The sequence below is a fragment of the Bombus bifarius genome, unplaced genomic scaffold (assembly GCF_011952205.1).
Source record: "Bombus bifarius isolate JDL3187 unplaced genomic scaffold, Bbif_JDL3187 scf7180000010271, whole genome shotgun sequence".
Classification (NCBI taxonomy): Eukaryota; Metazoa; Arthropoda; class Insecta; order Hymenoptera; family Apidae; genus Bombus; species Bombus bifarius.
In genome coordinates, this window is record NW_022885586.1 from 2,562,238 (window position 1) to 2,577,961 (window position 15,724).

The 15,724-nt window shown below is 41.7% G+C and overlaps 2 protein-coding genes and 2 pseudogenes across 2 annotated transcripts; all 4 read left to right on the top strand.

Moving 5' to 3' along the window:
- Positions 1 to 4,003: 4,003 nt before the first annotated feature.
- Positions 4,004 to 9,354, top strand: LOC117216427 (putative WEB family protein At1g65010, chloroplastic). Its single transcript, XM_033463127.1, has 6 exons — positions 4,004 to 4,039; positions 5,035 to 5,198; positions 5,272 to 5,463; positions 6,508 to 6,800; positions 6,886 to 8,538; positions 8,876 to 9,354. The coding sequence occupies exons 1-6, from the start codon at positions 4,004 to 4,006 to the stop codon at positions 9,178 to 9,180; spliced, it is 2,643 nt and encodes an 880-aa protein (XP_033319018.1). The 3' UTR covers positions 9,181 to 9,354.
- Positions 9,355 to 9,684: 330 nt separating this feature from the next.
- Positions 9,685 to 11,957, top strand: LOC117216534 (annotated as a pseudogene).
- Positions 11,958 to 12,131: 174 nt separating this feature from the next.
- Positions 12,132 to 13,639, top strand: LOC117216428 (annotated as a pseudogene).
- Positions 13,640 to 13,698: 59 nt separating this feature from the next.
- Positions 13,699 to 15,670, top strand: LOC117216429 (DNA topoisomerase 1-like). Its single transcript, XM_033463128.1, has 3 exons — positions 13,699 to 13,976; positions 14,401 to 14,552; positions 14,946 to 15,670. The coding sequence occupies exons 1-3, from the start codon at positions 13,699 to 13,701 to the stop codon at positions 15,305 to 15,307; spliced, it is 792 nt and encodes a 263-aa protein (XP_033319019.1). The 3' UTR covers positions 15,308 to 15,670.
- The last annotated feature ends 54 nt before the right edge of the window (positions 15,671 to 15,724 follow it).

Sequence of the window (15,724 nt, forward strand, 5' to 3'; positions counted from 1 at the left end):
AATCAATTCTCGCCATGAACGTACGGCCAAGGTAGTCGAGATTACTCCTTGTTCTCTGATTCTGCTGATCTTTTCTACCCGCCTGCGAATCAGAGAGCCTACCAAACCGTAGCTTCTTCTTTGCTTTGCATCGAAACGGCAAGTTATCAAGGCTAATTTTTCGCCTTTGTCGCATCCCTCGGTGGCCACCAGCCGGTTTGTTACTCGTGTTTAGCCAGCACTGTTTTTAATAACCTAATGGCTCTTACGCGGTACATTATGTCGGATGGCATCCCTTCTCTATCCGCTGAACAGCCCCCTGGTACACTTCCCTTTGCAGCTTCTTTCTTTTTCGTTTTTTTTTCTTTTCCTTTTTGGTGCCTTCGCTCTTTTATTTGCGATTTTTTTCGTTGAAACGACAAAAATATCCGGCCCTTTCTCGATCCTGCGACTTGCCCGCTTGCTTACTTGCTCGCGGCATGCAAAACTTTTGTCTGAGCAAAAAAGGGTGGAAGGAACGTGTGGACGTGGAACGGGAGAAGATTGAGAGAAAGGGAGAGACAATAAAGAGAGGAGTAGCTTTCCTCGAACCGAACAAAAATCTTTTACGGTTCCGACTCCCTCTTTATTCTCGTTCGAACGATCGGCCGAGAAAGAAACGATCGCTTAACTCTTCATTCTTTGCGTTTTCATCGGCAGGAAATTCACCGTGCTCCCTGTTTTCGCGCTGATAACAGGGGGACGAAGCCACCGAATCTCTTCCTGTAATTAGCCCCAAGAGACTACGAACCGCGTCATCGAAACGTTTAAATCGATCGTTACGATTTACACTCGTCTTACGGAGATTTTTTAACCCTTTTCCACGTAGAATTATCGTCGACAGACGAGACGAGAATTTCGCGAAACACGACCATCGTCAACCAGCGATTTCAGGGGTTTCAATCGAGCTTGAGATGTAGAAATCTTCAACTTTACGTACAATGGTCAGACTAGTATATCACGAGATATCGTTAATGTAACAGCGAAAAAAATAAGAAATATACTACCTGCATTTACCATATGTAGCTTTATCATCTGTCGGAATCTGTACGATTTATGAAAATGTAGCCGTAAGGTCAAAGGAATTTTCGTTTTTAATTTCGTAAAACGTAATTGATAAAAGTTGTCAATTTAGTCCGCAGAAGATGAAACGTAACGAATGGCTAATGTCATAGCGGAAATATTAAAGAGAGAGATTTCGCGATTCGAATATTGAAAGCGACAGATTGGCGATATCCAGTCCGGTGGTGAAATTCAGTGATGCAAAATGGGGAGGAATCATCGCCAGAATTATTCCCATTGAAAATCTTCTGGTCCGAATAACTGTACAGCCCTCTTCGCTGTGAAATAGCTTCGTTCGTTTCTAATTACTTGCCCTATTTTCCTTTGTCTTGTCTCACATTTTGCGGCGTGGCCGGCCTTTCCTCGCACGTACCTCGGCCAGCCTCCATACAACGTTAATTTAGTAACCACCCAACTCGAATGGCAACGACTTTCCGTCAGACTCTCTGGAAATTATCCTTGTAAAATTAACTGCGACCCTGTTGGATATTAATTCCAGGATTGAAAGCAAGCGTTCTGGCCAAACGATACGGCCCGAAACCTTCCTCTACGTTTCCCTTATCGAACCTCTGTCCTGCTTTCCAAAGCTTTGCCACGAGCTTTTCAACCGCCAGCCGAAAAGTCGAACGCAACGAACTGGCGTTTTTCTCTTAAGCGAAAAGTCGGTTGATTACGATTCAGCCAGCGCGGGACCGGTGATATTTTACTTCTTTTCGAGGCTTTACGATCCGACGTTTTTAATTTCCCCCGTGTGCCTAAAGAAAGAACGGCCGAAATGCAAATTGTGACAGCAAAGTTATGTGCACCGTGGAATTAACGACTTTCTCGGATCGGCTCTTAATAGGCCGTTATGCACTTCCAGTCTGTCGTACGCGTGCACGAATTCGTTAAGCGTCGGCCCGCCGATTCTGACGAAATTGAATTATATCCGCGAAACGAGAACAAACTGCGATAGAATGCAAACTGCAAGCGAGGCAAAACTGTTAACTCTCGGTTAATTATCGCGGTTAATTACGATTATTATACTTTGGATATCTCATACTTTGTTAGAGTGGCTTGTAAAAGCGTTCGAACGTTTTGTACGTTTTATATGAAACATTTTGAGAAATTAACATTGCAATGAGACGCGTGTGACTTTAACGCGAGCGAAATTCTACATTGTACATCTAATCGCAGGTAGAACAATGAGGACGATCGTGTTCACGGTTTGCCCGCTGGATAATCGTCGACGACCGTGGCTCTTAATTTACGTCATCTTGGCCGTCATCCTGCCGATCCACGTACCAGTCGAAGCTCAAAAGAACGAACACGGGAACACGTACTTGAGGAGATCGAGCGTGAGCCCAGGATTCTCGAAGAACACGGAGCAATCGAAAGTTTCCATTGTCGACGACGAGAACAAGGATTCGAAGGTAAGCGAATCGGCTGATTCTCCGGTGGAGCGACTAAGTAAGTAAATTCGTGGTGCGATCTCGACCTGCTGCCGAAGACAACAGGGATAGATTCTTAAAGAGCGAAAGGAAAGATCCGTGTCCAGCGATGGATAACCGAAAGGACGAGTGTCTGCTGCTGATAGCATAGCAGAACGCGGTCGACGTGGCAAACTCTGGACGACAGGCGTTTCCTTTCGGACGCGTTTTAATATCTCAAGCATTAATTTCTTTTCGTGGAAAACACACTGGCCGTCTTGCTTTGTCTTCTCGCGTCTCTGCTCTGTCTCTCCTGTTCCCTCCATGGCCGATTCGTCCTTACGCCGGATGACAAAATGACAAAGGGGTGGTCGCCCCGGGCCAGCGATATTACCGTTTCCGTTTCGGAACTATGCGAACTGTCTACAGCCCTCCAGCCCGCGTATCCAGGCCGAAAACGTCTCGTGATTGATTATGCTCGCCGTACTTTTGGCTCCTCTGCCGCCCTCCACGGAACGCGATTGATGGAGAGCTTGCGAGAGGAACGTCGCTCGGCAAACGATCTAGATATCGTTAGTACGTCTCTCAGAAGAGAAGACACGCTGGCCTAGACTTTCGTTAAAATACAACGCCGCGACCTAAATGTTACGGTAAAATCGAAGCTGGATTTTGTGGCTCGAAATGAAAGGTAAATTAAGAACAAGTTGTCTGAGTTGACTGTACGTTAATATTTTACGATTCAATCGTAAAATTTGCCCAGAATAATTATCTTGTATACTATACAGACACTGTCAGTTTTTAATATATTCCGGCTGTTCCAAAAGTTTCTTTCGTTTTAAGTGGAAATAATAAATGCACAACACTTTTTTTTTTACATTATTTTATCGAATTACGTACGATCCATTTAGTTCGAGTGGAACAAAATTCAATTAACATTTAATCATATTCAAGAACGAATCACCTGTTTTTTTTTTTAATTGAATATCAATGGCCCTACACACCTGCTCGAGCAATGAGATTGAGAAATCGATAGAAAACGACACTGACCAGTCTAATTTCCGAGAGACTCGCGTGCAACTAAGAAAGCAATGGTAGTGAAATATCTATCTACATCGAAATCCAAAGTCCAGGAGTTTCAACAAGTTTCAAGCAATCGCGGCCGAACGTTAAAGCTCAGTTTCACGGTGCACGGGACGAAACCGATAACAGAAACGCGTAATCCCGGTAGGTTGCAAATGGAAGGGAGGGATCTCCATAACGTTCAACAAGTGATCATAGGGAAGTATCCTGTTTCATTTGGAGACCGCGACGAGAATGATTAAAGATACCGGAGAGGATTTCAGCGAACGAGAACAACAACGAAATTTCTGTGACGTTCCACGGGCAAACAGTCGTTTCTGACAAAAGAAAGAAAAGAAGAAAAAAGAAAAACGAAGGCGTGGGGCAAAGTATATTAAAACGGGACTTCATTAAGGTCCGCAGGAACATAGGAGTAACGAGAAAAAGAGAAAAACATGGTGAGAAACGAAGAGTGGAAAAAACGGACAGAGGTTGAGCATAGCAGCCGCAGACGTCGAGCTCGGTCGCGGAGGGAACTGAAAGAGGAAGATGGCGAGTGTTTATTTAGTTAAATGCCGCGCGTAATTGAGTGTAAGACTTTTTTGTTCGGCGTCGAGGCGACGGTCGTAGCGTTGTACGAAAAGGGCCAACTCCGGCTCTGGTAGGACAGCACAGGGTGACGGCAAACCCCTAGCGTTTCCACGGCCGAGCTTTCCACCCCTTTTTCCGCGTGCTGGCAGCCACCTGATGGCTGGCTGGCACAAGGGCCCGCCGGGAATGAGATGCAGATTGCCAGAGGCCACTTCAGCCGCTAGAGGGAGTGAATTTTTAATAACACCGTGCCCGTATCCGCGGCCCCGCGCACGTTTCTCCACGTAGAATCCCATTGTCTTGGCTGCGTCTCGCACGCGCTGGCAAAAGGACGAGAGTCGTACGATGCGTAACGGAAAGAGCACCCGGTATTATTATAGGAGGAGAATTGTCAGCGACAAGACACGCCACCGCGAGAGACCACAGCGGGTAGAACGTAGAACGTCGCTTTCGTCGACGTTAAATAAAGCTTAACGCACTAGCTCTTAACGGTGGTATAGTCGGGATAATGGTATGATAGAAATACTGCTAGGAACACGGGGCCAATTCAACGAGCTCACGCCTACGTTCATGCACTATCATTCTTTTTCAAGTTTATTTGCTTGTTCCCTTTTTATCGACAATTCTTCTTTCTTTCTTTCGTTTGCTATCGCAGAACGAGTAGTTTACTTATAGTGGAGTTCAGCATGTGTAGGTTTTACCGTATACGGGTTTTCCTCGCTTTTCTATCGCATGTTTTGAAAAACATTGGTAAATAGCCGAAAATAAGAACAGTATCTTGTGACAAATTTCTGTCGACGCTTCGACACTGCGCTATCTTAATAGAATAAAAAATAAGAATCGATCCTGGTCTACTCTTATGCAGATTTTTCCTATACTATAATCGATCACGCAGGCGAAATCTAGCGAGGGTCAGCGAGACGAAGAGTCGGCTAAATCCATAGACGAGAACAGTCCAGCATTAAATAAGTTCCTACAAGATGTTCTGAAGGCTCAAACCGATTTAAAGTGGATAGATCAAGCACTGCGTGATGTTGATCGCGAGAAGGATTGGAGGAAGTGAGTTGTGACTAATGAAAATCACTAACCGATATTTAATACCTCACGAATAATGAATTAAACGTCTGTGAAGGAACAGTCGAAATGTTAATAAGTTACGCGAGAAAAGAGGCTCTAGCGAGAGCTACGAAACTACACGGCAGTTGAATAGAAATACGTACAGAGATGAAAATCCTCTAGAATTTTCCCAGAGATTGCGCTTTGGCAATGACATGACGTTCAAGAGGAACGTCGATCTCGATGACGTGGATGCGTACGAAAAGGGGTATCGTATTTCTGTTATTAAAATATTCTAACAAGGAGAACCCGGTGAATGATAAAAATCATGCCATGTCTTGAGAGTTATAAATCCGAATGAACAATTTTTTGAAAATATCACTTTCTTACGTAATTTTCTTAAGAAGCTGATTTCTTCGACGAAATTTTCTCGCAGACTCGTAGACCTCGAGACACAGAGCAATTTTTATTTCGACCACTTCTGATATCTTTTGTCGATTTATAAGCGTTTACATAGAAGAACCCGCTAAATAGATCGGATAAAAGGGTTGATTTCTCCCTTAAAGTAAAAGACGAACGTTTGCGCGAAGTTTCGTGAAAATCGGTGTGTATCAGTCACCGGGGTCTCCTCGTGAATATGAACGGTCCTGTATTAGAAGCATCTGCACGATTCTTGTAGAAAGAAAAGAAAAGAGGTTCATCTTTCTCCCGCCTATGACAAAGAAACGATAGACAATCAGATTCGGAAAAATTGGTCCAAGACGAAGGATCTTTGTTCTCTGAGCGACTGGCTGAACTCGTACAAAAACTCCGGAAACGAAAAGGATAAATTTGAGGATCGATGGATCCACGATTACGACGCCAGTCAAAAAAACAGACTTAGTACGATCTAATTTCCATGTATTTGGTTATCCTGAAAGGTTCCACGGGTTTAAGACGTTCAAGTCGAGAGAACGCGAATGTGAATTTGAATGTAGAGTTGTAACGTTTTTATTTAAAATTTGCTCATCGGCTAAAAGTCAACCAGTCACTGTTTTAAACGAAAATGTGTAACTTTAAGTTGTAACCAAGTTGCGATCTCTTTGAAAAGTGTGTACCTAAAATGTGTCGCAAAAAGTAAGCGATGACGAGTATACTGGTTTTGTTTTTTAATTTTATTACTGACAGAGCTCGTCATAGTACAAAACATTGTCATTTCTTCGTGACGAAAAATAGCCAACTGATTAAAATGAGAGACGGCAGAAGCTAGGACAATTTTCAGGACGATCTACTAACGATTTTGACTTCAAACACCTGAAACGATAAAAAATTGAATAGATTCTTTGGACGGTGACAAAGAAGCAAACACAGAGGCGGGTAGCGCGTTGATCGTGAGAAATCAACGAGCCGAAACGAAGGAGAACGAGGCGACGTCGCTGGAATCTCTCAGAGAAACGATATTAGAACTGAAAAAAAGCCTGAACGAAACTGACAAAAAACGGCGCGAGAATTCCAAAAATTTGGATACTTGGAGTGTTAAAGAAAAGCAGAGCAACAAGCAGGAACAGAAGAAGCGAACTGCTGGTGGAAGAAACAACTACCAAAAAAGTGAAAACGACGACGAAAGTATAAAAACGCGTTTTAATTTAATAAACACGTGCTTGAGAAGCAGGTAAAAAGAAAGTTAGCTTGAAATGTTGCATCTTTTCAGGAAACTTCGGCTGGTGGGAAAGTCTAGGAGCAGAAAGGTTGAATTTAAAAAAGCGTGAGCCAAGCACCGAGGATCTTGATGAGAAGAATGCTCATCTGAAAGTGTGGAGAACGAAGAGGACTGGAGTTAATAACGACGATGGTAACCCGAAACTCTTTCATAGAGCGGGGTTTGGGGACCCGTACCTTGAAGAGGACACGCTAAAAGAGCTTCATGACCGTAAAAGACGTAGCAAAGGAACGCCGTCAGATGAGAAACGTCATTTAAACGAAGCTCAGGATGGAAACAAGTCGGCAGCTGATGAGAAAAATTCCATAAAAATATCAAAGACATCTGGCTGCGGCGTCGCGGATGCTTCCGGTAAAATAGAATCTTTGTCGAATGATTTGCAAGCAAGGAACGCTTTCGAACGTGAGAGCGAATTAACGAATAATCCGGCAGATACCGCGGCTTCCGACGTCTCAAAGGCGGCCACGGATGAGAGTAAAAACACGGAAACAGGCGGAAATTGCGAACAATCGGATCTATCGCGGGAAAATCAGAACGCGATGGAAAACAAGTTGATGAAGAACAAAGAAAAGGGTGAAAGTCCCGAGGGAAATTCTTTGCAAACCTTCGAATCCACGTCGAATGAACTGCAGGCTGCTTCGTCTACCGAAACCTCGAATCAAGAAAATGTCGGCTCGAGCAAGGGAGAACAGGTGATCAAAGTCTTTGAACCTCAGAGGCATTTGCGCGAAAACAACGAACGAAGAAAAGAAGTCGAAGAAACCGACGGCGAGCACGAAGAATTGTCTCCGCAGGTGAAGAGATCTGCCAAAGATTCAGGAAATATTAATATCCTGGTCAAGTCAGAAAACAAGAATCTGATCGAGTTCAGTAACGCGGATGGCGATAAAAAATTACCGAACGGTGGTCAATCGCCGTTTGTGTTGAATATAGTTGACGTGAAGAAGAAGACGATCGTGGAGAACGAGCAGCCAGGTGGAAAATCAGTTTCGATGCTTTACAACATGAAGTTACACGAGTCACAGGTCGATAAGCCTGTCGAAGGTGCGAATAAACGAGATGCAGAGCCGAGAAACGACGAAGTTCCGGTTGGTAGCGTGGTGCTTGATTTTCGGAAGAATAAACTTAAGGAAGTGCCATACGAAGACACGCCCGCGTCTACGAACACGATGAAAGAAAGGAACGTGGATGAGAAACGACTTGAGAACTCTGCAGACCTCGACAAAGGATCGGAACAAAGCGGCGTCAATGAAGAAGGAACTCGAAACTGGTTCGGAGAGGCAGCTCGTAATCAGATGGCTATGAACGTCGATCACGGTGCAGCTGAGAAATGTAATGACCTAGGCGGAAAGGATAAATTTACGAACGCAGAGGGGCGGTTTAACGATAATAAAGAGAAGGGAGACTCCGTTCAGGGATCTAATAAGGAGGCAGAGCCGAACGGAGAGAATGAAGAAGGAAAAAATAAGAAATATAGAGAAATATTCATAATGACCAATGGAATGGATGATAGGATAATGAATGATAAATATGGTCAGAGACGAATATTGCAGTATATGGAGTACTCTAACGACGATGTCGAAGATGCCGATGTGAATTACAGCGACAAAGAGGAAGAGGAAAATCAACATCAGGCTGCTGCAGGTAAAACTGTTGTCGAGCTTTTGTTTCGTACTTTTGTCGTCACGTATATTTATTTTTTCGCTTAGTTTCTATAATTGTCAAGTTTCAAATAAAGTTTGAAAAAATTGATAAACTATAAACTACTTTAAAATCTATTTATACGACGAAATAACACGTACGTTAATTTGATTACGATTTTTCCGTAATATTTGTACAACCTCCTGTAACGAGCCAAATCATTGAACGTGGATCGACTCGGTTGACCGAGAAGTATCTAACGTAAACGCTGTTTAAACGAAAAGGAAATTGATAGTAGAGGAAGAAAAACAGGAATTAAACGTTTGTGAATTATTTTCAGAGAAAAACGATGCAGCAACACGAAGGAAAGAACGAGCCGCGTACAGCGACAAAAAGAAAGATAAAGTGAATCTGTTGATTAAAGAGAAAATCGACAAAAAGAAAAAACCTCGCCAGAGAAAAAGACGTAATCCAAGTGTAATCGAATACTACGATTACGATAGCAACCTCGAGCAGCAGGATCACGAATCGTTGTCACCGACAAGCGAGCAACAGCGAAGTAAAAACAATTATCAAGACAAGAGCGCCATCGAATCCGACGCGGGACCTGGTAATCACGCGTGCACTTCCCCATCGAAAAACTAACGACAAAACTGCTAAAATCTTATGTAGTAAAGTTTCGCCAGATTTCCAATAATCCACTCAAATCATCGATTCGATATCACCGGGTTAGGCTATGAGTTAAGGTGAATGTGTGTTTTGACGAATATGTCGCAGCAATTAAACACAGGAGAATATAGTAAATCGAACTTTTCATGTTCACGGAGGGACAATTTTTAAATTGAATATGTTGTCAGGAGTTTTATATAGCAAACTGCACTCTCTTTATACGATTTTAATATCAAATATATGTAAATCTCACAGATATCTCTTTTGTATAATATATTTGTTGTATTTTTATCAATACAAAGAGATGCAAGCTGAGTATCTAATAACAGATTTTTACGTAGCGTTTACCTACATACATTTCAGACGTTTTATTCGTCACAGAGCACGCATTCGCTGTAGCCATAGTCGCAGACGAATCACGCGAGAGCTCATGCCTCTTTTCGTCATGTCGTAGTCGTAGACGGCGAGAGCAGCGAAAAATGTAAACCACCTATGACGGAAATCAAGAACGAGCAAGACGAGGCGATACGGAAGGAGATAAAACAGAAGGAAAAATCGGGGAACAGGGTGCCGGTAGAGCAATTCCTTAATCCGGCTGGAATAGAAAGGAACGTAACGAAGAAATCAGCGGCGACGACATCGACGAAAGCTAAATTCGGGAAACAGGAAGGATCCTCCAGCAACCAACGACTGGGATCAAGGTGAAGACAACGTGAACAGCATTAGTCGCGAGAGGTCAGCGGTAAATTCTCGAACGAAAAATAGTACAATCTATCAAATAAATGACACTGACCTGCGTGATCGTGATATTGGTGTATAGCTGCGCGAGAAACTTTTAAGCTCAAGTAGTGAACTTAGTATGTGGATAGGTTAAACGAACCGGTGGAGGGAAACGAAGACAAGTTTTTAGACGCTGACACGAATAACGAGATGATGCTAAATCCGGCAAAGTATATTCTCAAAGTGGATACAAATTCGGATCCCGGGGCAATCGACGACTTCTGCGATGATATCCAATATCTGGATGAAAAGTATGCTATCCTAATTGGCCCTAGAAATTTCTTCGTCTCGGTATCGTTTAGCTTTGATTTTAGTCGTCTGAACGCTTCGTTACAGTATTCGTTCTGTACAGTATTCTCCGTTATAAATATTTTACTCTCGTGTCCGCTAGAAAAGAAATAGCGCCTGACAACGTGGAACCACTGTACGAAGAGTTAAAAAAAATATACGACTGGAACGAGGACGAGACAAAAGTAAAACCTCGAATAAAGGGAGATCAGAGGACGTATCAGGAATCTTACGACAAAGTAGATCCCATCGATAGAGTAGCGGGCGAACCGTTTAAAGATCAAGTCGAGCCTCCGCAAGTTCACGATGATCCAACTAAAACACTCGGTAAACGTTGCTGAATCAAATTTCATCGCATGGAATCGGCGCGACTCACGTCGATTGTGTTCGATTTTGCCGTTCAGTTTCCAGCCCCAACTTATCGCCTCTTTTGCTCGTTTACACTGGATCAGGGAAATCCGAAATTGGCGAAAGAACGTACCCAGTCGTATCATCTGGCCGGCACGAAAGCCACGCCGCGAACGTTTCCCGCAGTAATTATTTTGCTCTTAAAAGCACAGACGATATGTTTAAAGGCGGGTCGGAGCAAAGTAACAGCACCGGGGAAAAATTACGAGGACCTAGCGCTATCGGAACGACCGGTGAATGGCAAACACAAAAGGTAAAAAACGAGTAAAATCTAAGCATTTCCAATAAATTATTGGCCCGACTTACTTTCTTTCGCTCTATAAACCTTGAATCACAGGTGAGCGGAGTGAGAAACGGCGGGGCCAAAGGAAAAGATGCCGTGAGCTGGTCATTAACGGGCCAGAAGCAATATATTGACACAGATTCGCGTTCTCCTTACGAGAACCGTAAATATCTGGAATCACAGGTTCCACGTGGATGGGAACACGTCCAAAATATAGATCGCGTGAAACAGACGATCGTTAGCTCTAAGGACCTGCATGAATCTTTTGTCGAGCCCCTGGAATGGATCGACGATTTCGACAAAGACATAAGGGTCAGACTCAGCAGAAGCTTGAAAACCGTCGACTCGAACACGCTTGCATATATTGAATCTAGTACAACGAAATATGAAAAGAGTCCGGTTAATGGTTTCATCGATAGGGCTCCGATTGAAAATGGAACGACGTTAAAGACTGAAGATTCCACCAAGGTTGCCCTCGTTAGCCATCCGCCTTTAGATATTCAACAATTATTTCAAGATGATAGAAGAACGAAAAGGGAAGTTGGGACTCTTTATGATACGTATGACGATGACGAGGATCGACGTAATCGCGATTCCGAGAGAATGGACGACTATGATCTGTATTCGAGCGACAAAGAAAAGACGAGCGACAATTTTCAGCTATTAAACGCGTACGATGACACAGATGATGAGAATCAGGAGCTATTTAACTCGAAGGATGTCGAAGAGTATGACTATCTGGACGATGACGAGGACGATTACGGCGGCATTGTTAGAAACGCAGATTCAAAAAGAAAAGAACATGCCGTTAAGAAGAAGAGTTATGGGAAAGCGTTAAAAAAAAGGAAAAAGGAAGATCATGCCGCTAAATCGAATAAGAATCGCAGAGAACGAAGACATCGCAAGAACAAAAAGATGACAACAAGAAAACGTGGTAAAAAACATAAAAAAGGTACGTCAAAGAATGGAAACCGTCATACTAACATTAAAAAGAGCAAAGTTACACAGGACGAAGAGAAAGCTCATAACGAAGGAGAGGAACATCACGATAGAATTAAAGAAGAAGATGTAAGTAATCGAGTGAGATTTTTTAAAAAATACGAACGATATAACAAGACATAGCGTGTAATTTAATTTAAAAGAAGGCTCGTCGATAATATCTTAGACGATGAATTTGGACAACGATATCCAGAGGAAAAAATTCTCCACGCTTTTGGTAGCTGATAACGTGGAAGACGAATCTCAAATGGATTCGGCTCTTCACGGTGAACTCGCTGCAAAGATCGTGGAACAAATTTTCGACCAGGTATTCAATATTTTCTATTACAATAGACACGCGCAGTCTACTTATTATATTTCCATGAAATCGTCAGATACAAAAGAACGAGGACCTGAAGGTATCGTTAGGTCCAGGTCTTTATCATAAACACAAAACTAGAGACACCATGGCAGCTGACAAATCGTATCGTCAGACCAACGATGACGACGAGGTAGATTCCTAATATTCTTGTAATAATTCCCTTTAACACCTTGCAAACGCTTTATGCGTTTTACTCTGACAGATCAAACATACGCAAGAGTTGTTGAATAAGATCATGCTGCTTCTTAATCGACTGATCTTCGACGAGGTTCAGAGAAAGACTTGCATTTCTCTGCCATCCGATTTGCTCGAGTTCTTGGACTGGATGTTAGAAGTGAATCCGCAAACAAATTTATTAGAACAAGTAACGCGTATTCTATTCGGATCTGACTTTACAAGTTAAATAATTCATGTCAAACGCTCGTTTACATCCAACATTCTCGATCGAACTTCGTTTCAGCCACCAGCGTTACCATTGATACACGAGCAAGATAAAGATCATTTTCCACGGGACAAGTTCCTCTTTCAAAGTTTCCCAAACGAGCAACTCGAAGCTGAGATTAGCGAATTGTACGCAAAGATTCGATTGATAAAAAGTCTGATAAAGGAGTACAGCGGTCTGGCAGAAGACGATAAGGCGAAAATTAAATCAATTCAGGAGTATCTGGTTAGATTCTTAACTCTGGGGAGCACAGGCTCGAAACATAGCATCGAATCGTCTCAAGACTGAGACTCGCTACTCTACGCTATTCTTAAATCTACCACACCTTTTTCGACGCAGTCGAGTTTATTATCTTTAAGAAATTATTTAGATCTCAGAGAAATATGGAAGATGTGGTCGTTGATACTCGCGATGTCTCGTTTCGATTTTACGGGAAAAAATGTTTTTTTATGATTGAAAGTCTTTTTACACGTTGGAATTATCAACTCGAAATTTTCACCGTTATATGGCCAGTTTGTCCATTATTTCAGGCGAAGCAGCTAGATTTGATGCTGGAATATATTGAAGTGAAAGAGGAAGCTGAAAAAAACGGGAAATCTGCAAATGGAATAGCAGAAGGGAAAGGTGGGAAAAGCATTCCTCAGTATCAAGTAGGAATGAGTAACGCGAGTAATGCAAGTTATTCGACGAGACCAGATAGTTTTTCGCCTTTAATGAACGCGCCGAACCTCTTGAAACTGAGCAACACAAACTTGCTCACGAACGAACAACTTTTTCAAGAAAGTAAATCCCGTAACTTTGCGACGATTATACGATTCAACGTCGATTATTTCTATCTATAAACAGCCTTTGTACGCTTTAGACAGAATTGACGGTGCTCATAAAGGGAAAAGACTAACCAGGAGCCTGCATAAACATACAAAGCATAATAAAATGCCAAGAAAACGTAAAAACCGGAAAAGGAAGCACGGTAGGCATCGCAAAGGTGCAAGTACTATTGATCAGTCGCGACATAAGGATACTATGCATAAAGCTGCAGCTCTGCGTCAAAAACGCGAATATCTGGGCAAAGCCTTTTGGGATTCTTTCGATTCAGGATACGAGGAACCTTTAATTTACGACTCTATGGATATGGTGAACGTGGAATCGAATACGGACGGTATACGAGTGGTTAAGAAAGAGGAAAAGCTCAAAGACAAGGATGATAAGAAGTATGTGTCACATCGATAAGACGTAATTGGTAAATTGTGGATGATCATGTGCAATTCTATAGTTTTACGAGAGTAATTAGAGAAATGAAATGGAGATTTATTCGTGAGAGACACGCTGCGCAGTTTTGCGCTTTCAACCTTTTGTCATTAGTATCGCGTTCAATATCGTGATTAATTTATATTCGATAGATTAAACTGAAATCTGTTGGTAATTTGGCTATAGATATTTTTACTTCCGGAATTAATATGTTTCTCTTGAATTAAATTTCCATTTATTTTGCACGCTGAAAGTAAAAAGGAACGAAACGAGGTACAACGTCGAAAGAATGAAACTTACCATAATTGCGTAAACATCCGCGGTACAATAGTTAGCAAAGCGTTAGATAACTTGTATTATTCTGATTTTATTTTTACATAAGTACAGTGCTCGATCTTGGAAAGAAAAGACGACAAACGATTTGAAAAAATATAACATAGAAGATCAGAAAGGGAGTATTAAAATTGAAGGAGATACATCAAAATCTCTTGCTAACGTCCAGTTTCGAGAACGAAAGGATTCTAGCGAAGAAGACAAAGGTAACCTTGCAAAGATTGATAGAACTCATAAATCCGTAAAATCATCCTGATTATCGGGTATTATACAATCTACATTTTAATAAAATATATAAGTATACTATCGAGAACTATTAGAGGATCGACTTTATAGAAAAGATTTTCTCAAAACATTAAAAATCCTCTTCTTGTGAAATTTACACGTACAAAGTTCAAAAATTAAAGGATTAAGGGACGAACAAGATTAAAAGTCAACGTATGAGTAAAATATCTAATAAAACGTGTAGGATTTCTTTGCTCTGATTTGCTCGTTTGGTGCAACAGAACCGATTGAAACGACGATCCTTTAATCGTCATTTCGAAAATTGTATTTGTCAATGTATTTTGTTGCATTTATTACACGCATCTTTGTCTCAGGCTTGATGGAAGAAGAAGAACCGATAACAGGCAAGGATCAACTAGAAGATGAGATATTGCTGCTCAATAAGCGACAAGCTTGGAAAATGAAAAACGAACAACAACTGGAAGAAGTTGCTTTCGGTGAAGATATGAGGAAATCATCGAAAGACAAAGAGCTGTACGAAAAATTGACCGAGATCGATAAGAAAATAAACGACGTGGATAAGACGGAAAGGAAAAATTGCAGTGTTAAGGATTACACGTCGAATAATCCAAACAGCTGTAATTTATCAAACGAGGACAAGCTGAGGATGCTCGAAGAGAAGATAAATGTTTATGCGGATAATGAGCGAGAGGAGAAAGCGAGAGGTAAAAAGTGAAGGTGGAAGAGAAAGTTGCGAGAAGCCGAAGAAGTTGACAAGTTCACTAAGAATGAACTAGCAGCGATAAATTGCAAGATAAAGTGAAACGTTAAAGAGACGGACGTTAAAGAAGAACTCGGAGTTCGAAGAACAAACGACAAGGAAGATGCACTACAAGAGATTATGCAATTATATGGTAAATTTGCCAAGTTCTTTCGCAATACTATAATAAAGTTCCGTAAGGAAGTTCCTCGAAAAAGTTTTCTTTTCATTTGACGAAGATAAGAAGATGACACAGCGCTAAGAGAAAGGATTAGTCAAAGAAGATAGAAGATCAAACATTACGCTAATGCAATAATAACGTGCACGACATAGTATTTAATTTTACACTTGTACGATATCATATTTAGAATAAATTTTATTAATAACAACTAT

What these genes read in the sequence shown, in the direction of transcription:
- LOC117216427 (XM_033463127.1), top strand. Translation starts at nt 4,004, where the DNA reads ATGGTGAGAAACGAAGAGTGGAAAAAACGGACAGAG. An exon ending in CGCGAGAAGGATTGGAGGAA is followed by an intron (nt 5,199 to 5,271) that starts GTGAGTTGTGAC and finishes ACGTCTGTGAAG; the next exon opens with GAACAGTCGAAATGTTAATA. An exon ending in GTGGATGCGTACGAAAAGGG is followed by an intron (nt 5,464 to 6,507) that starts GTATCGTATTTC and finishes GATAAAAAATTG; the next exon opens with AATAGATTCTTTGGACGGTG.
- LOC117216429 (XM_033463128.1), top strand. Translation starts at nt 13,699, where the DNA reads ATGCCAAGAAAACGTAAAAACCGGAAAAGGAAGCACGGTAGGCATCGC. An exon ending in AAAGACAAGGATGATAAGAA is followed by an intron (nt 13,977 to 14,400) that starts GTATGTGTCACA and finishes ACATAAGTACAG; the next exon opens with TGCTCGATCTTGGAAAGAAA. An exon ending in TTCTAGCGAAGAAGACAAAG is followed by an intron (nt 14,553 to 14,945) that starts GTAACCTTGCAA and finishes TCTTTGTCTCAG; the next exon opens with GCTTGATGGAAGAAGAAGAA.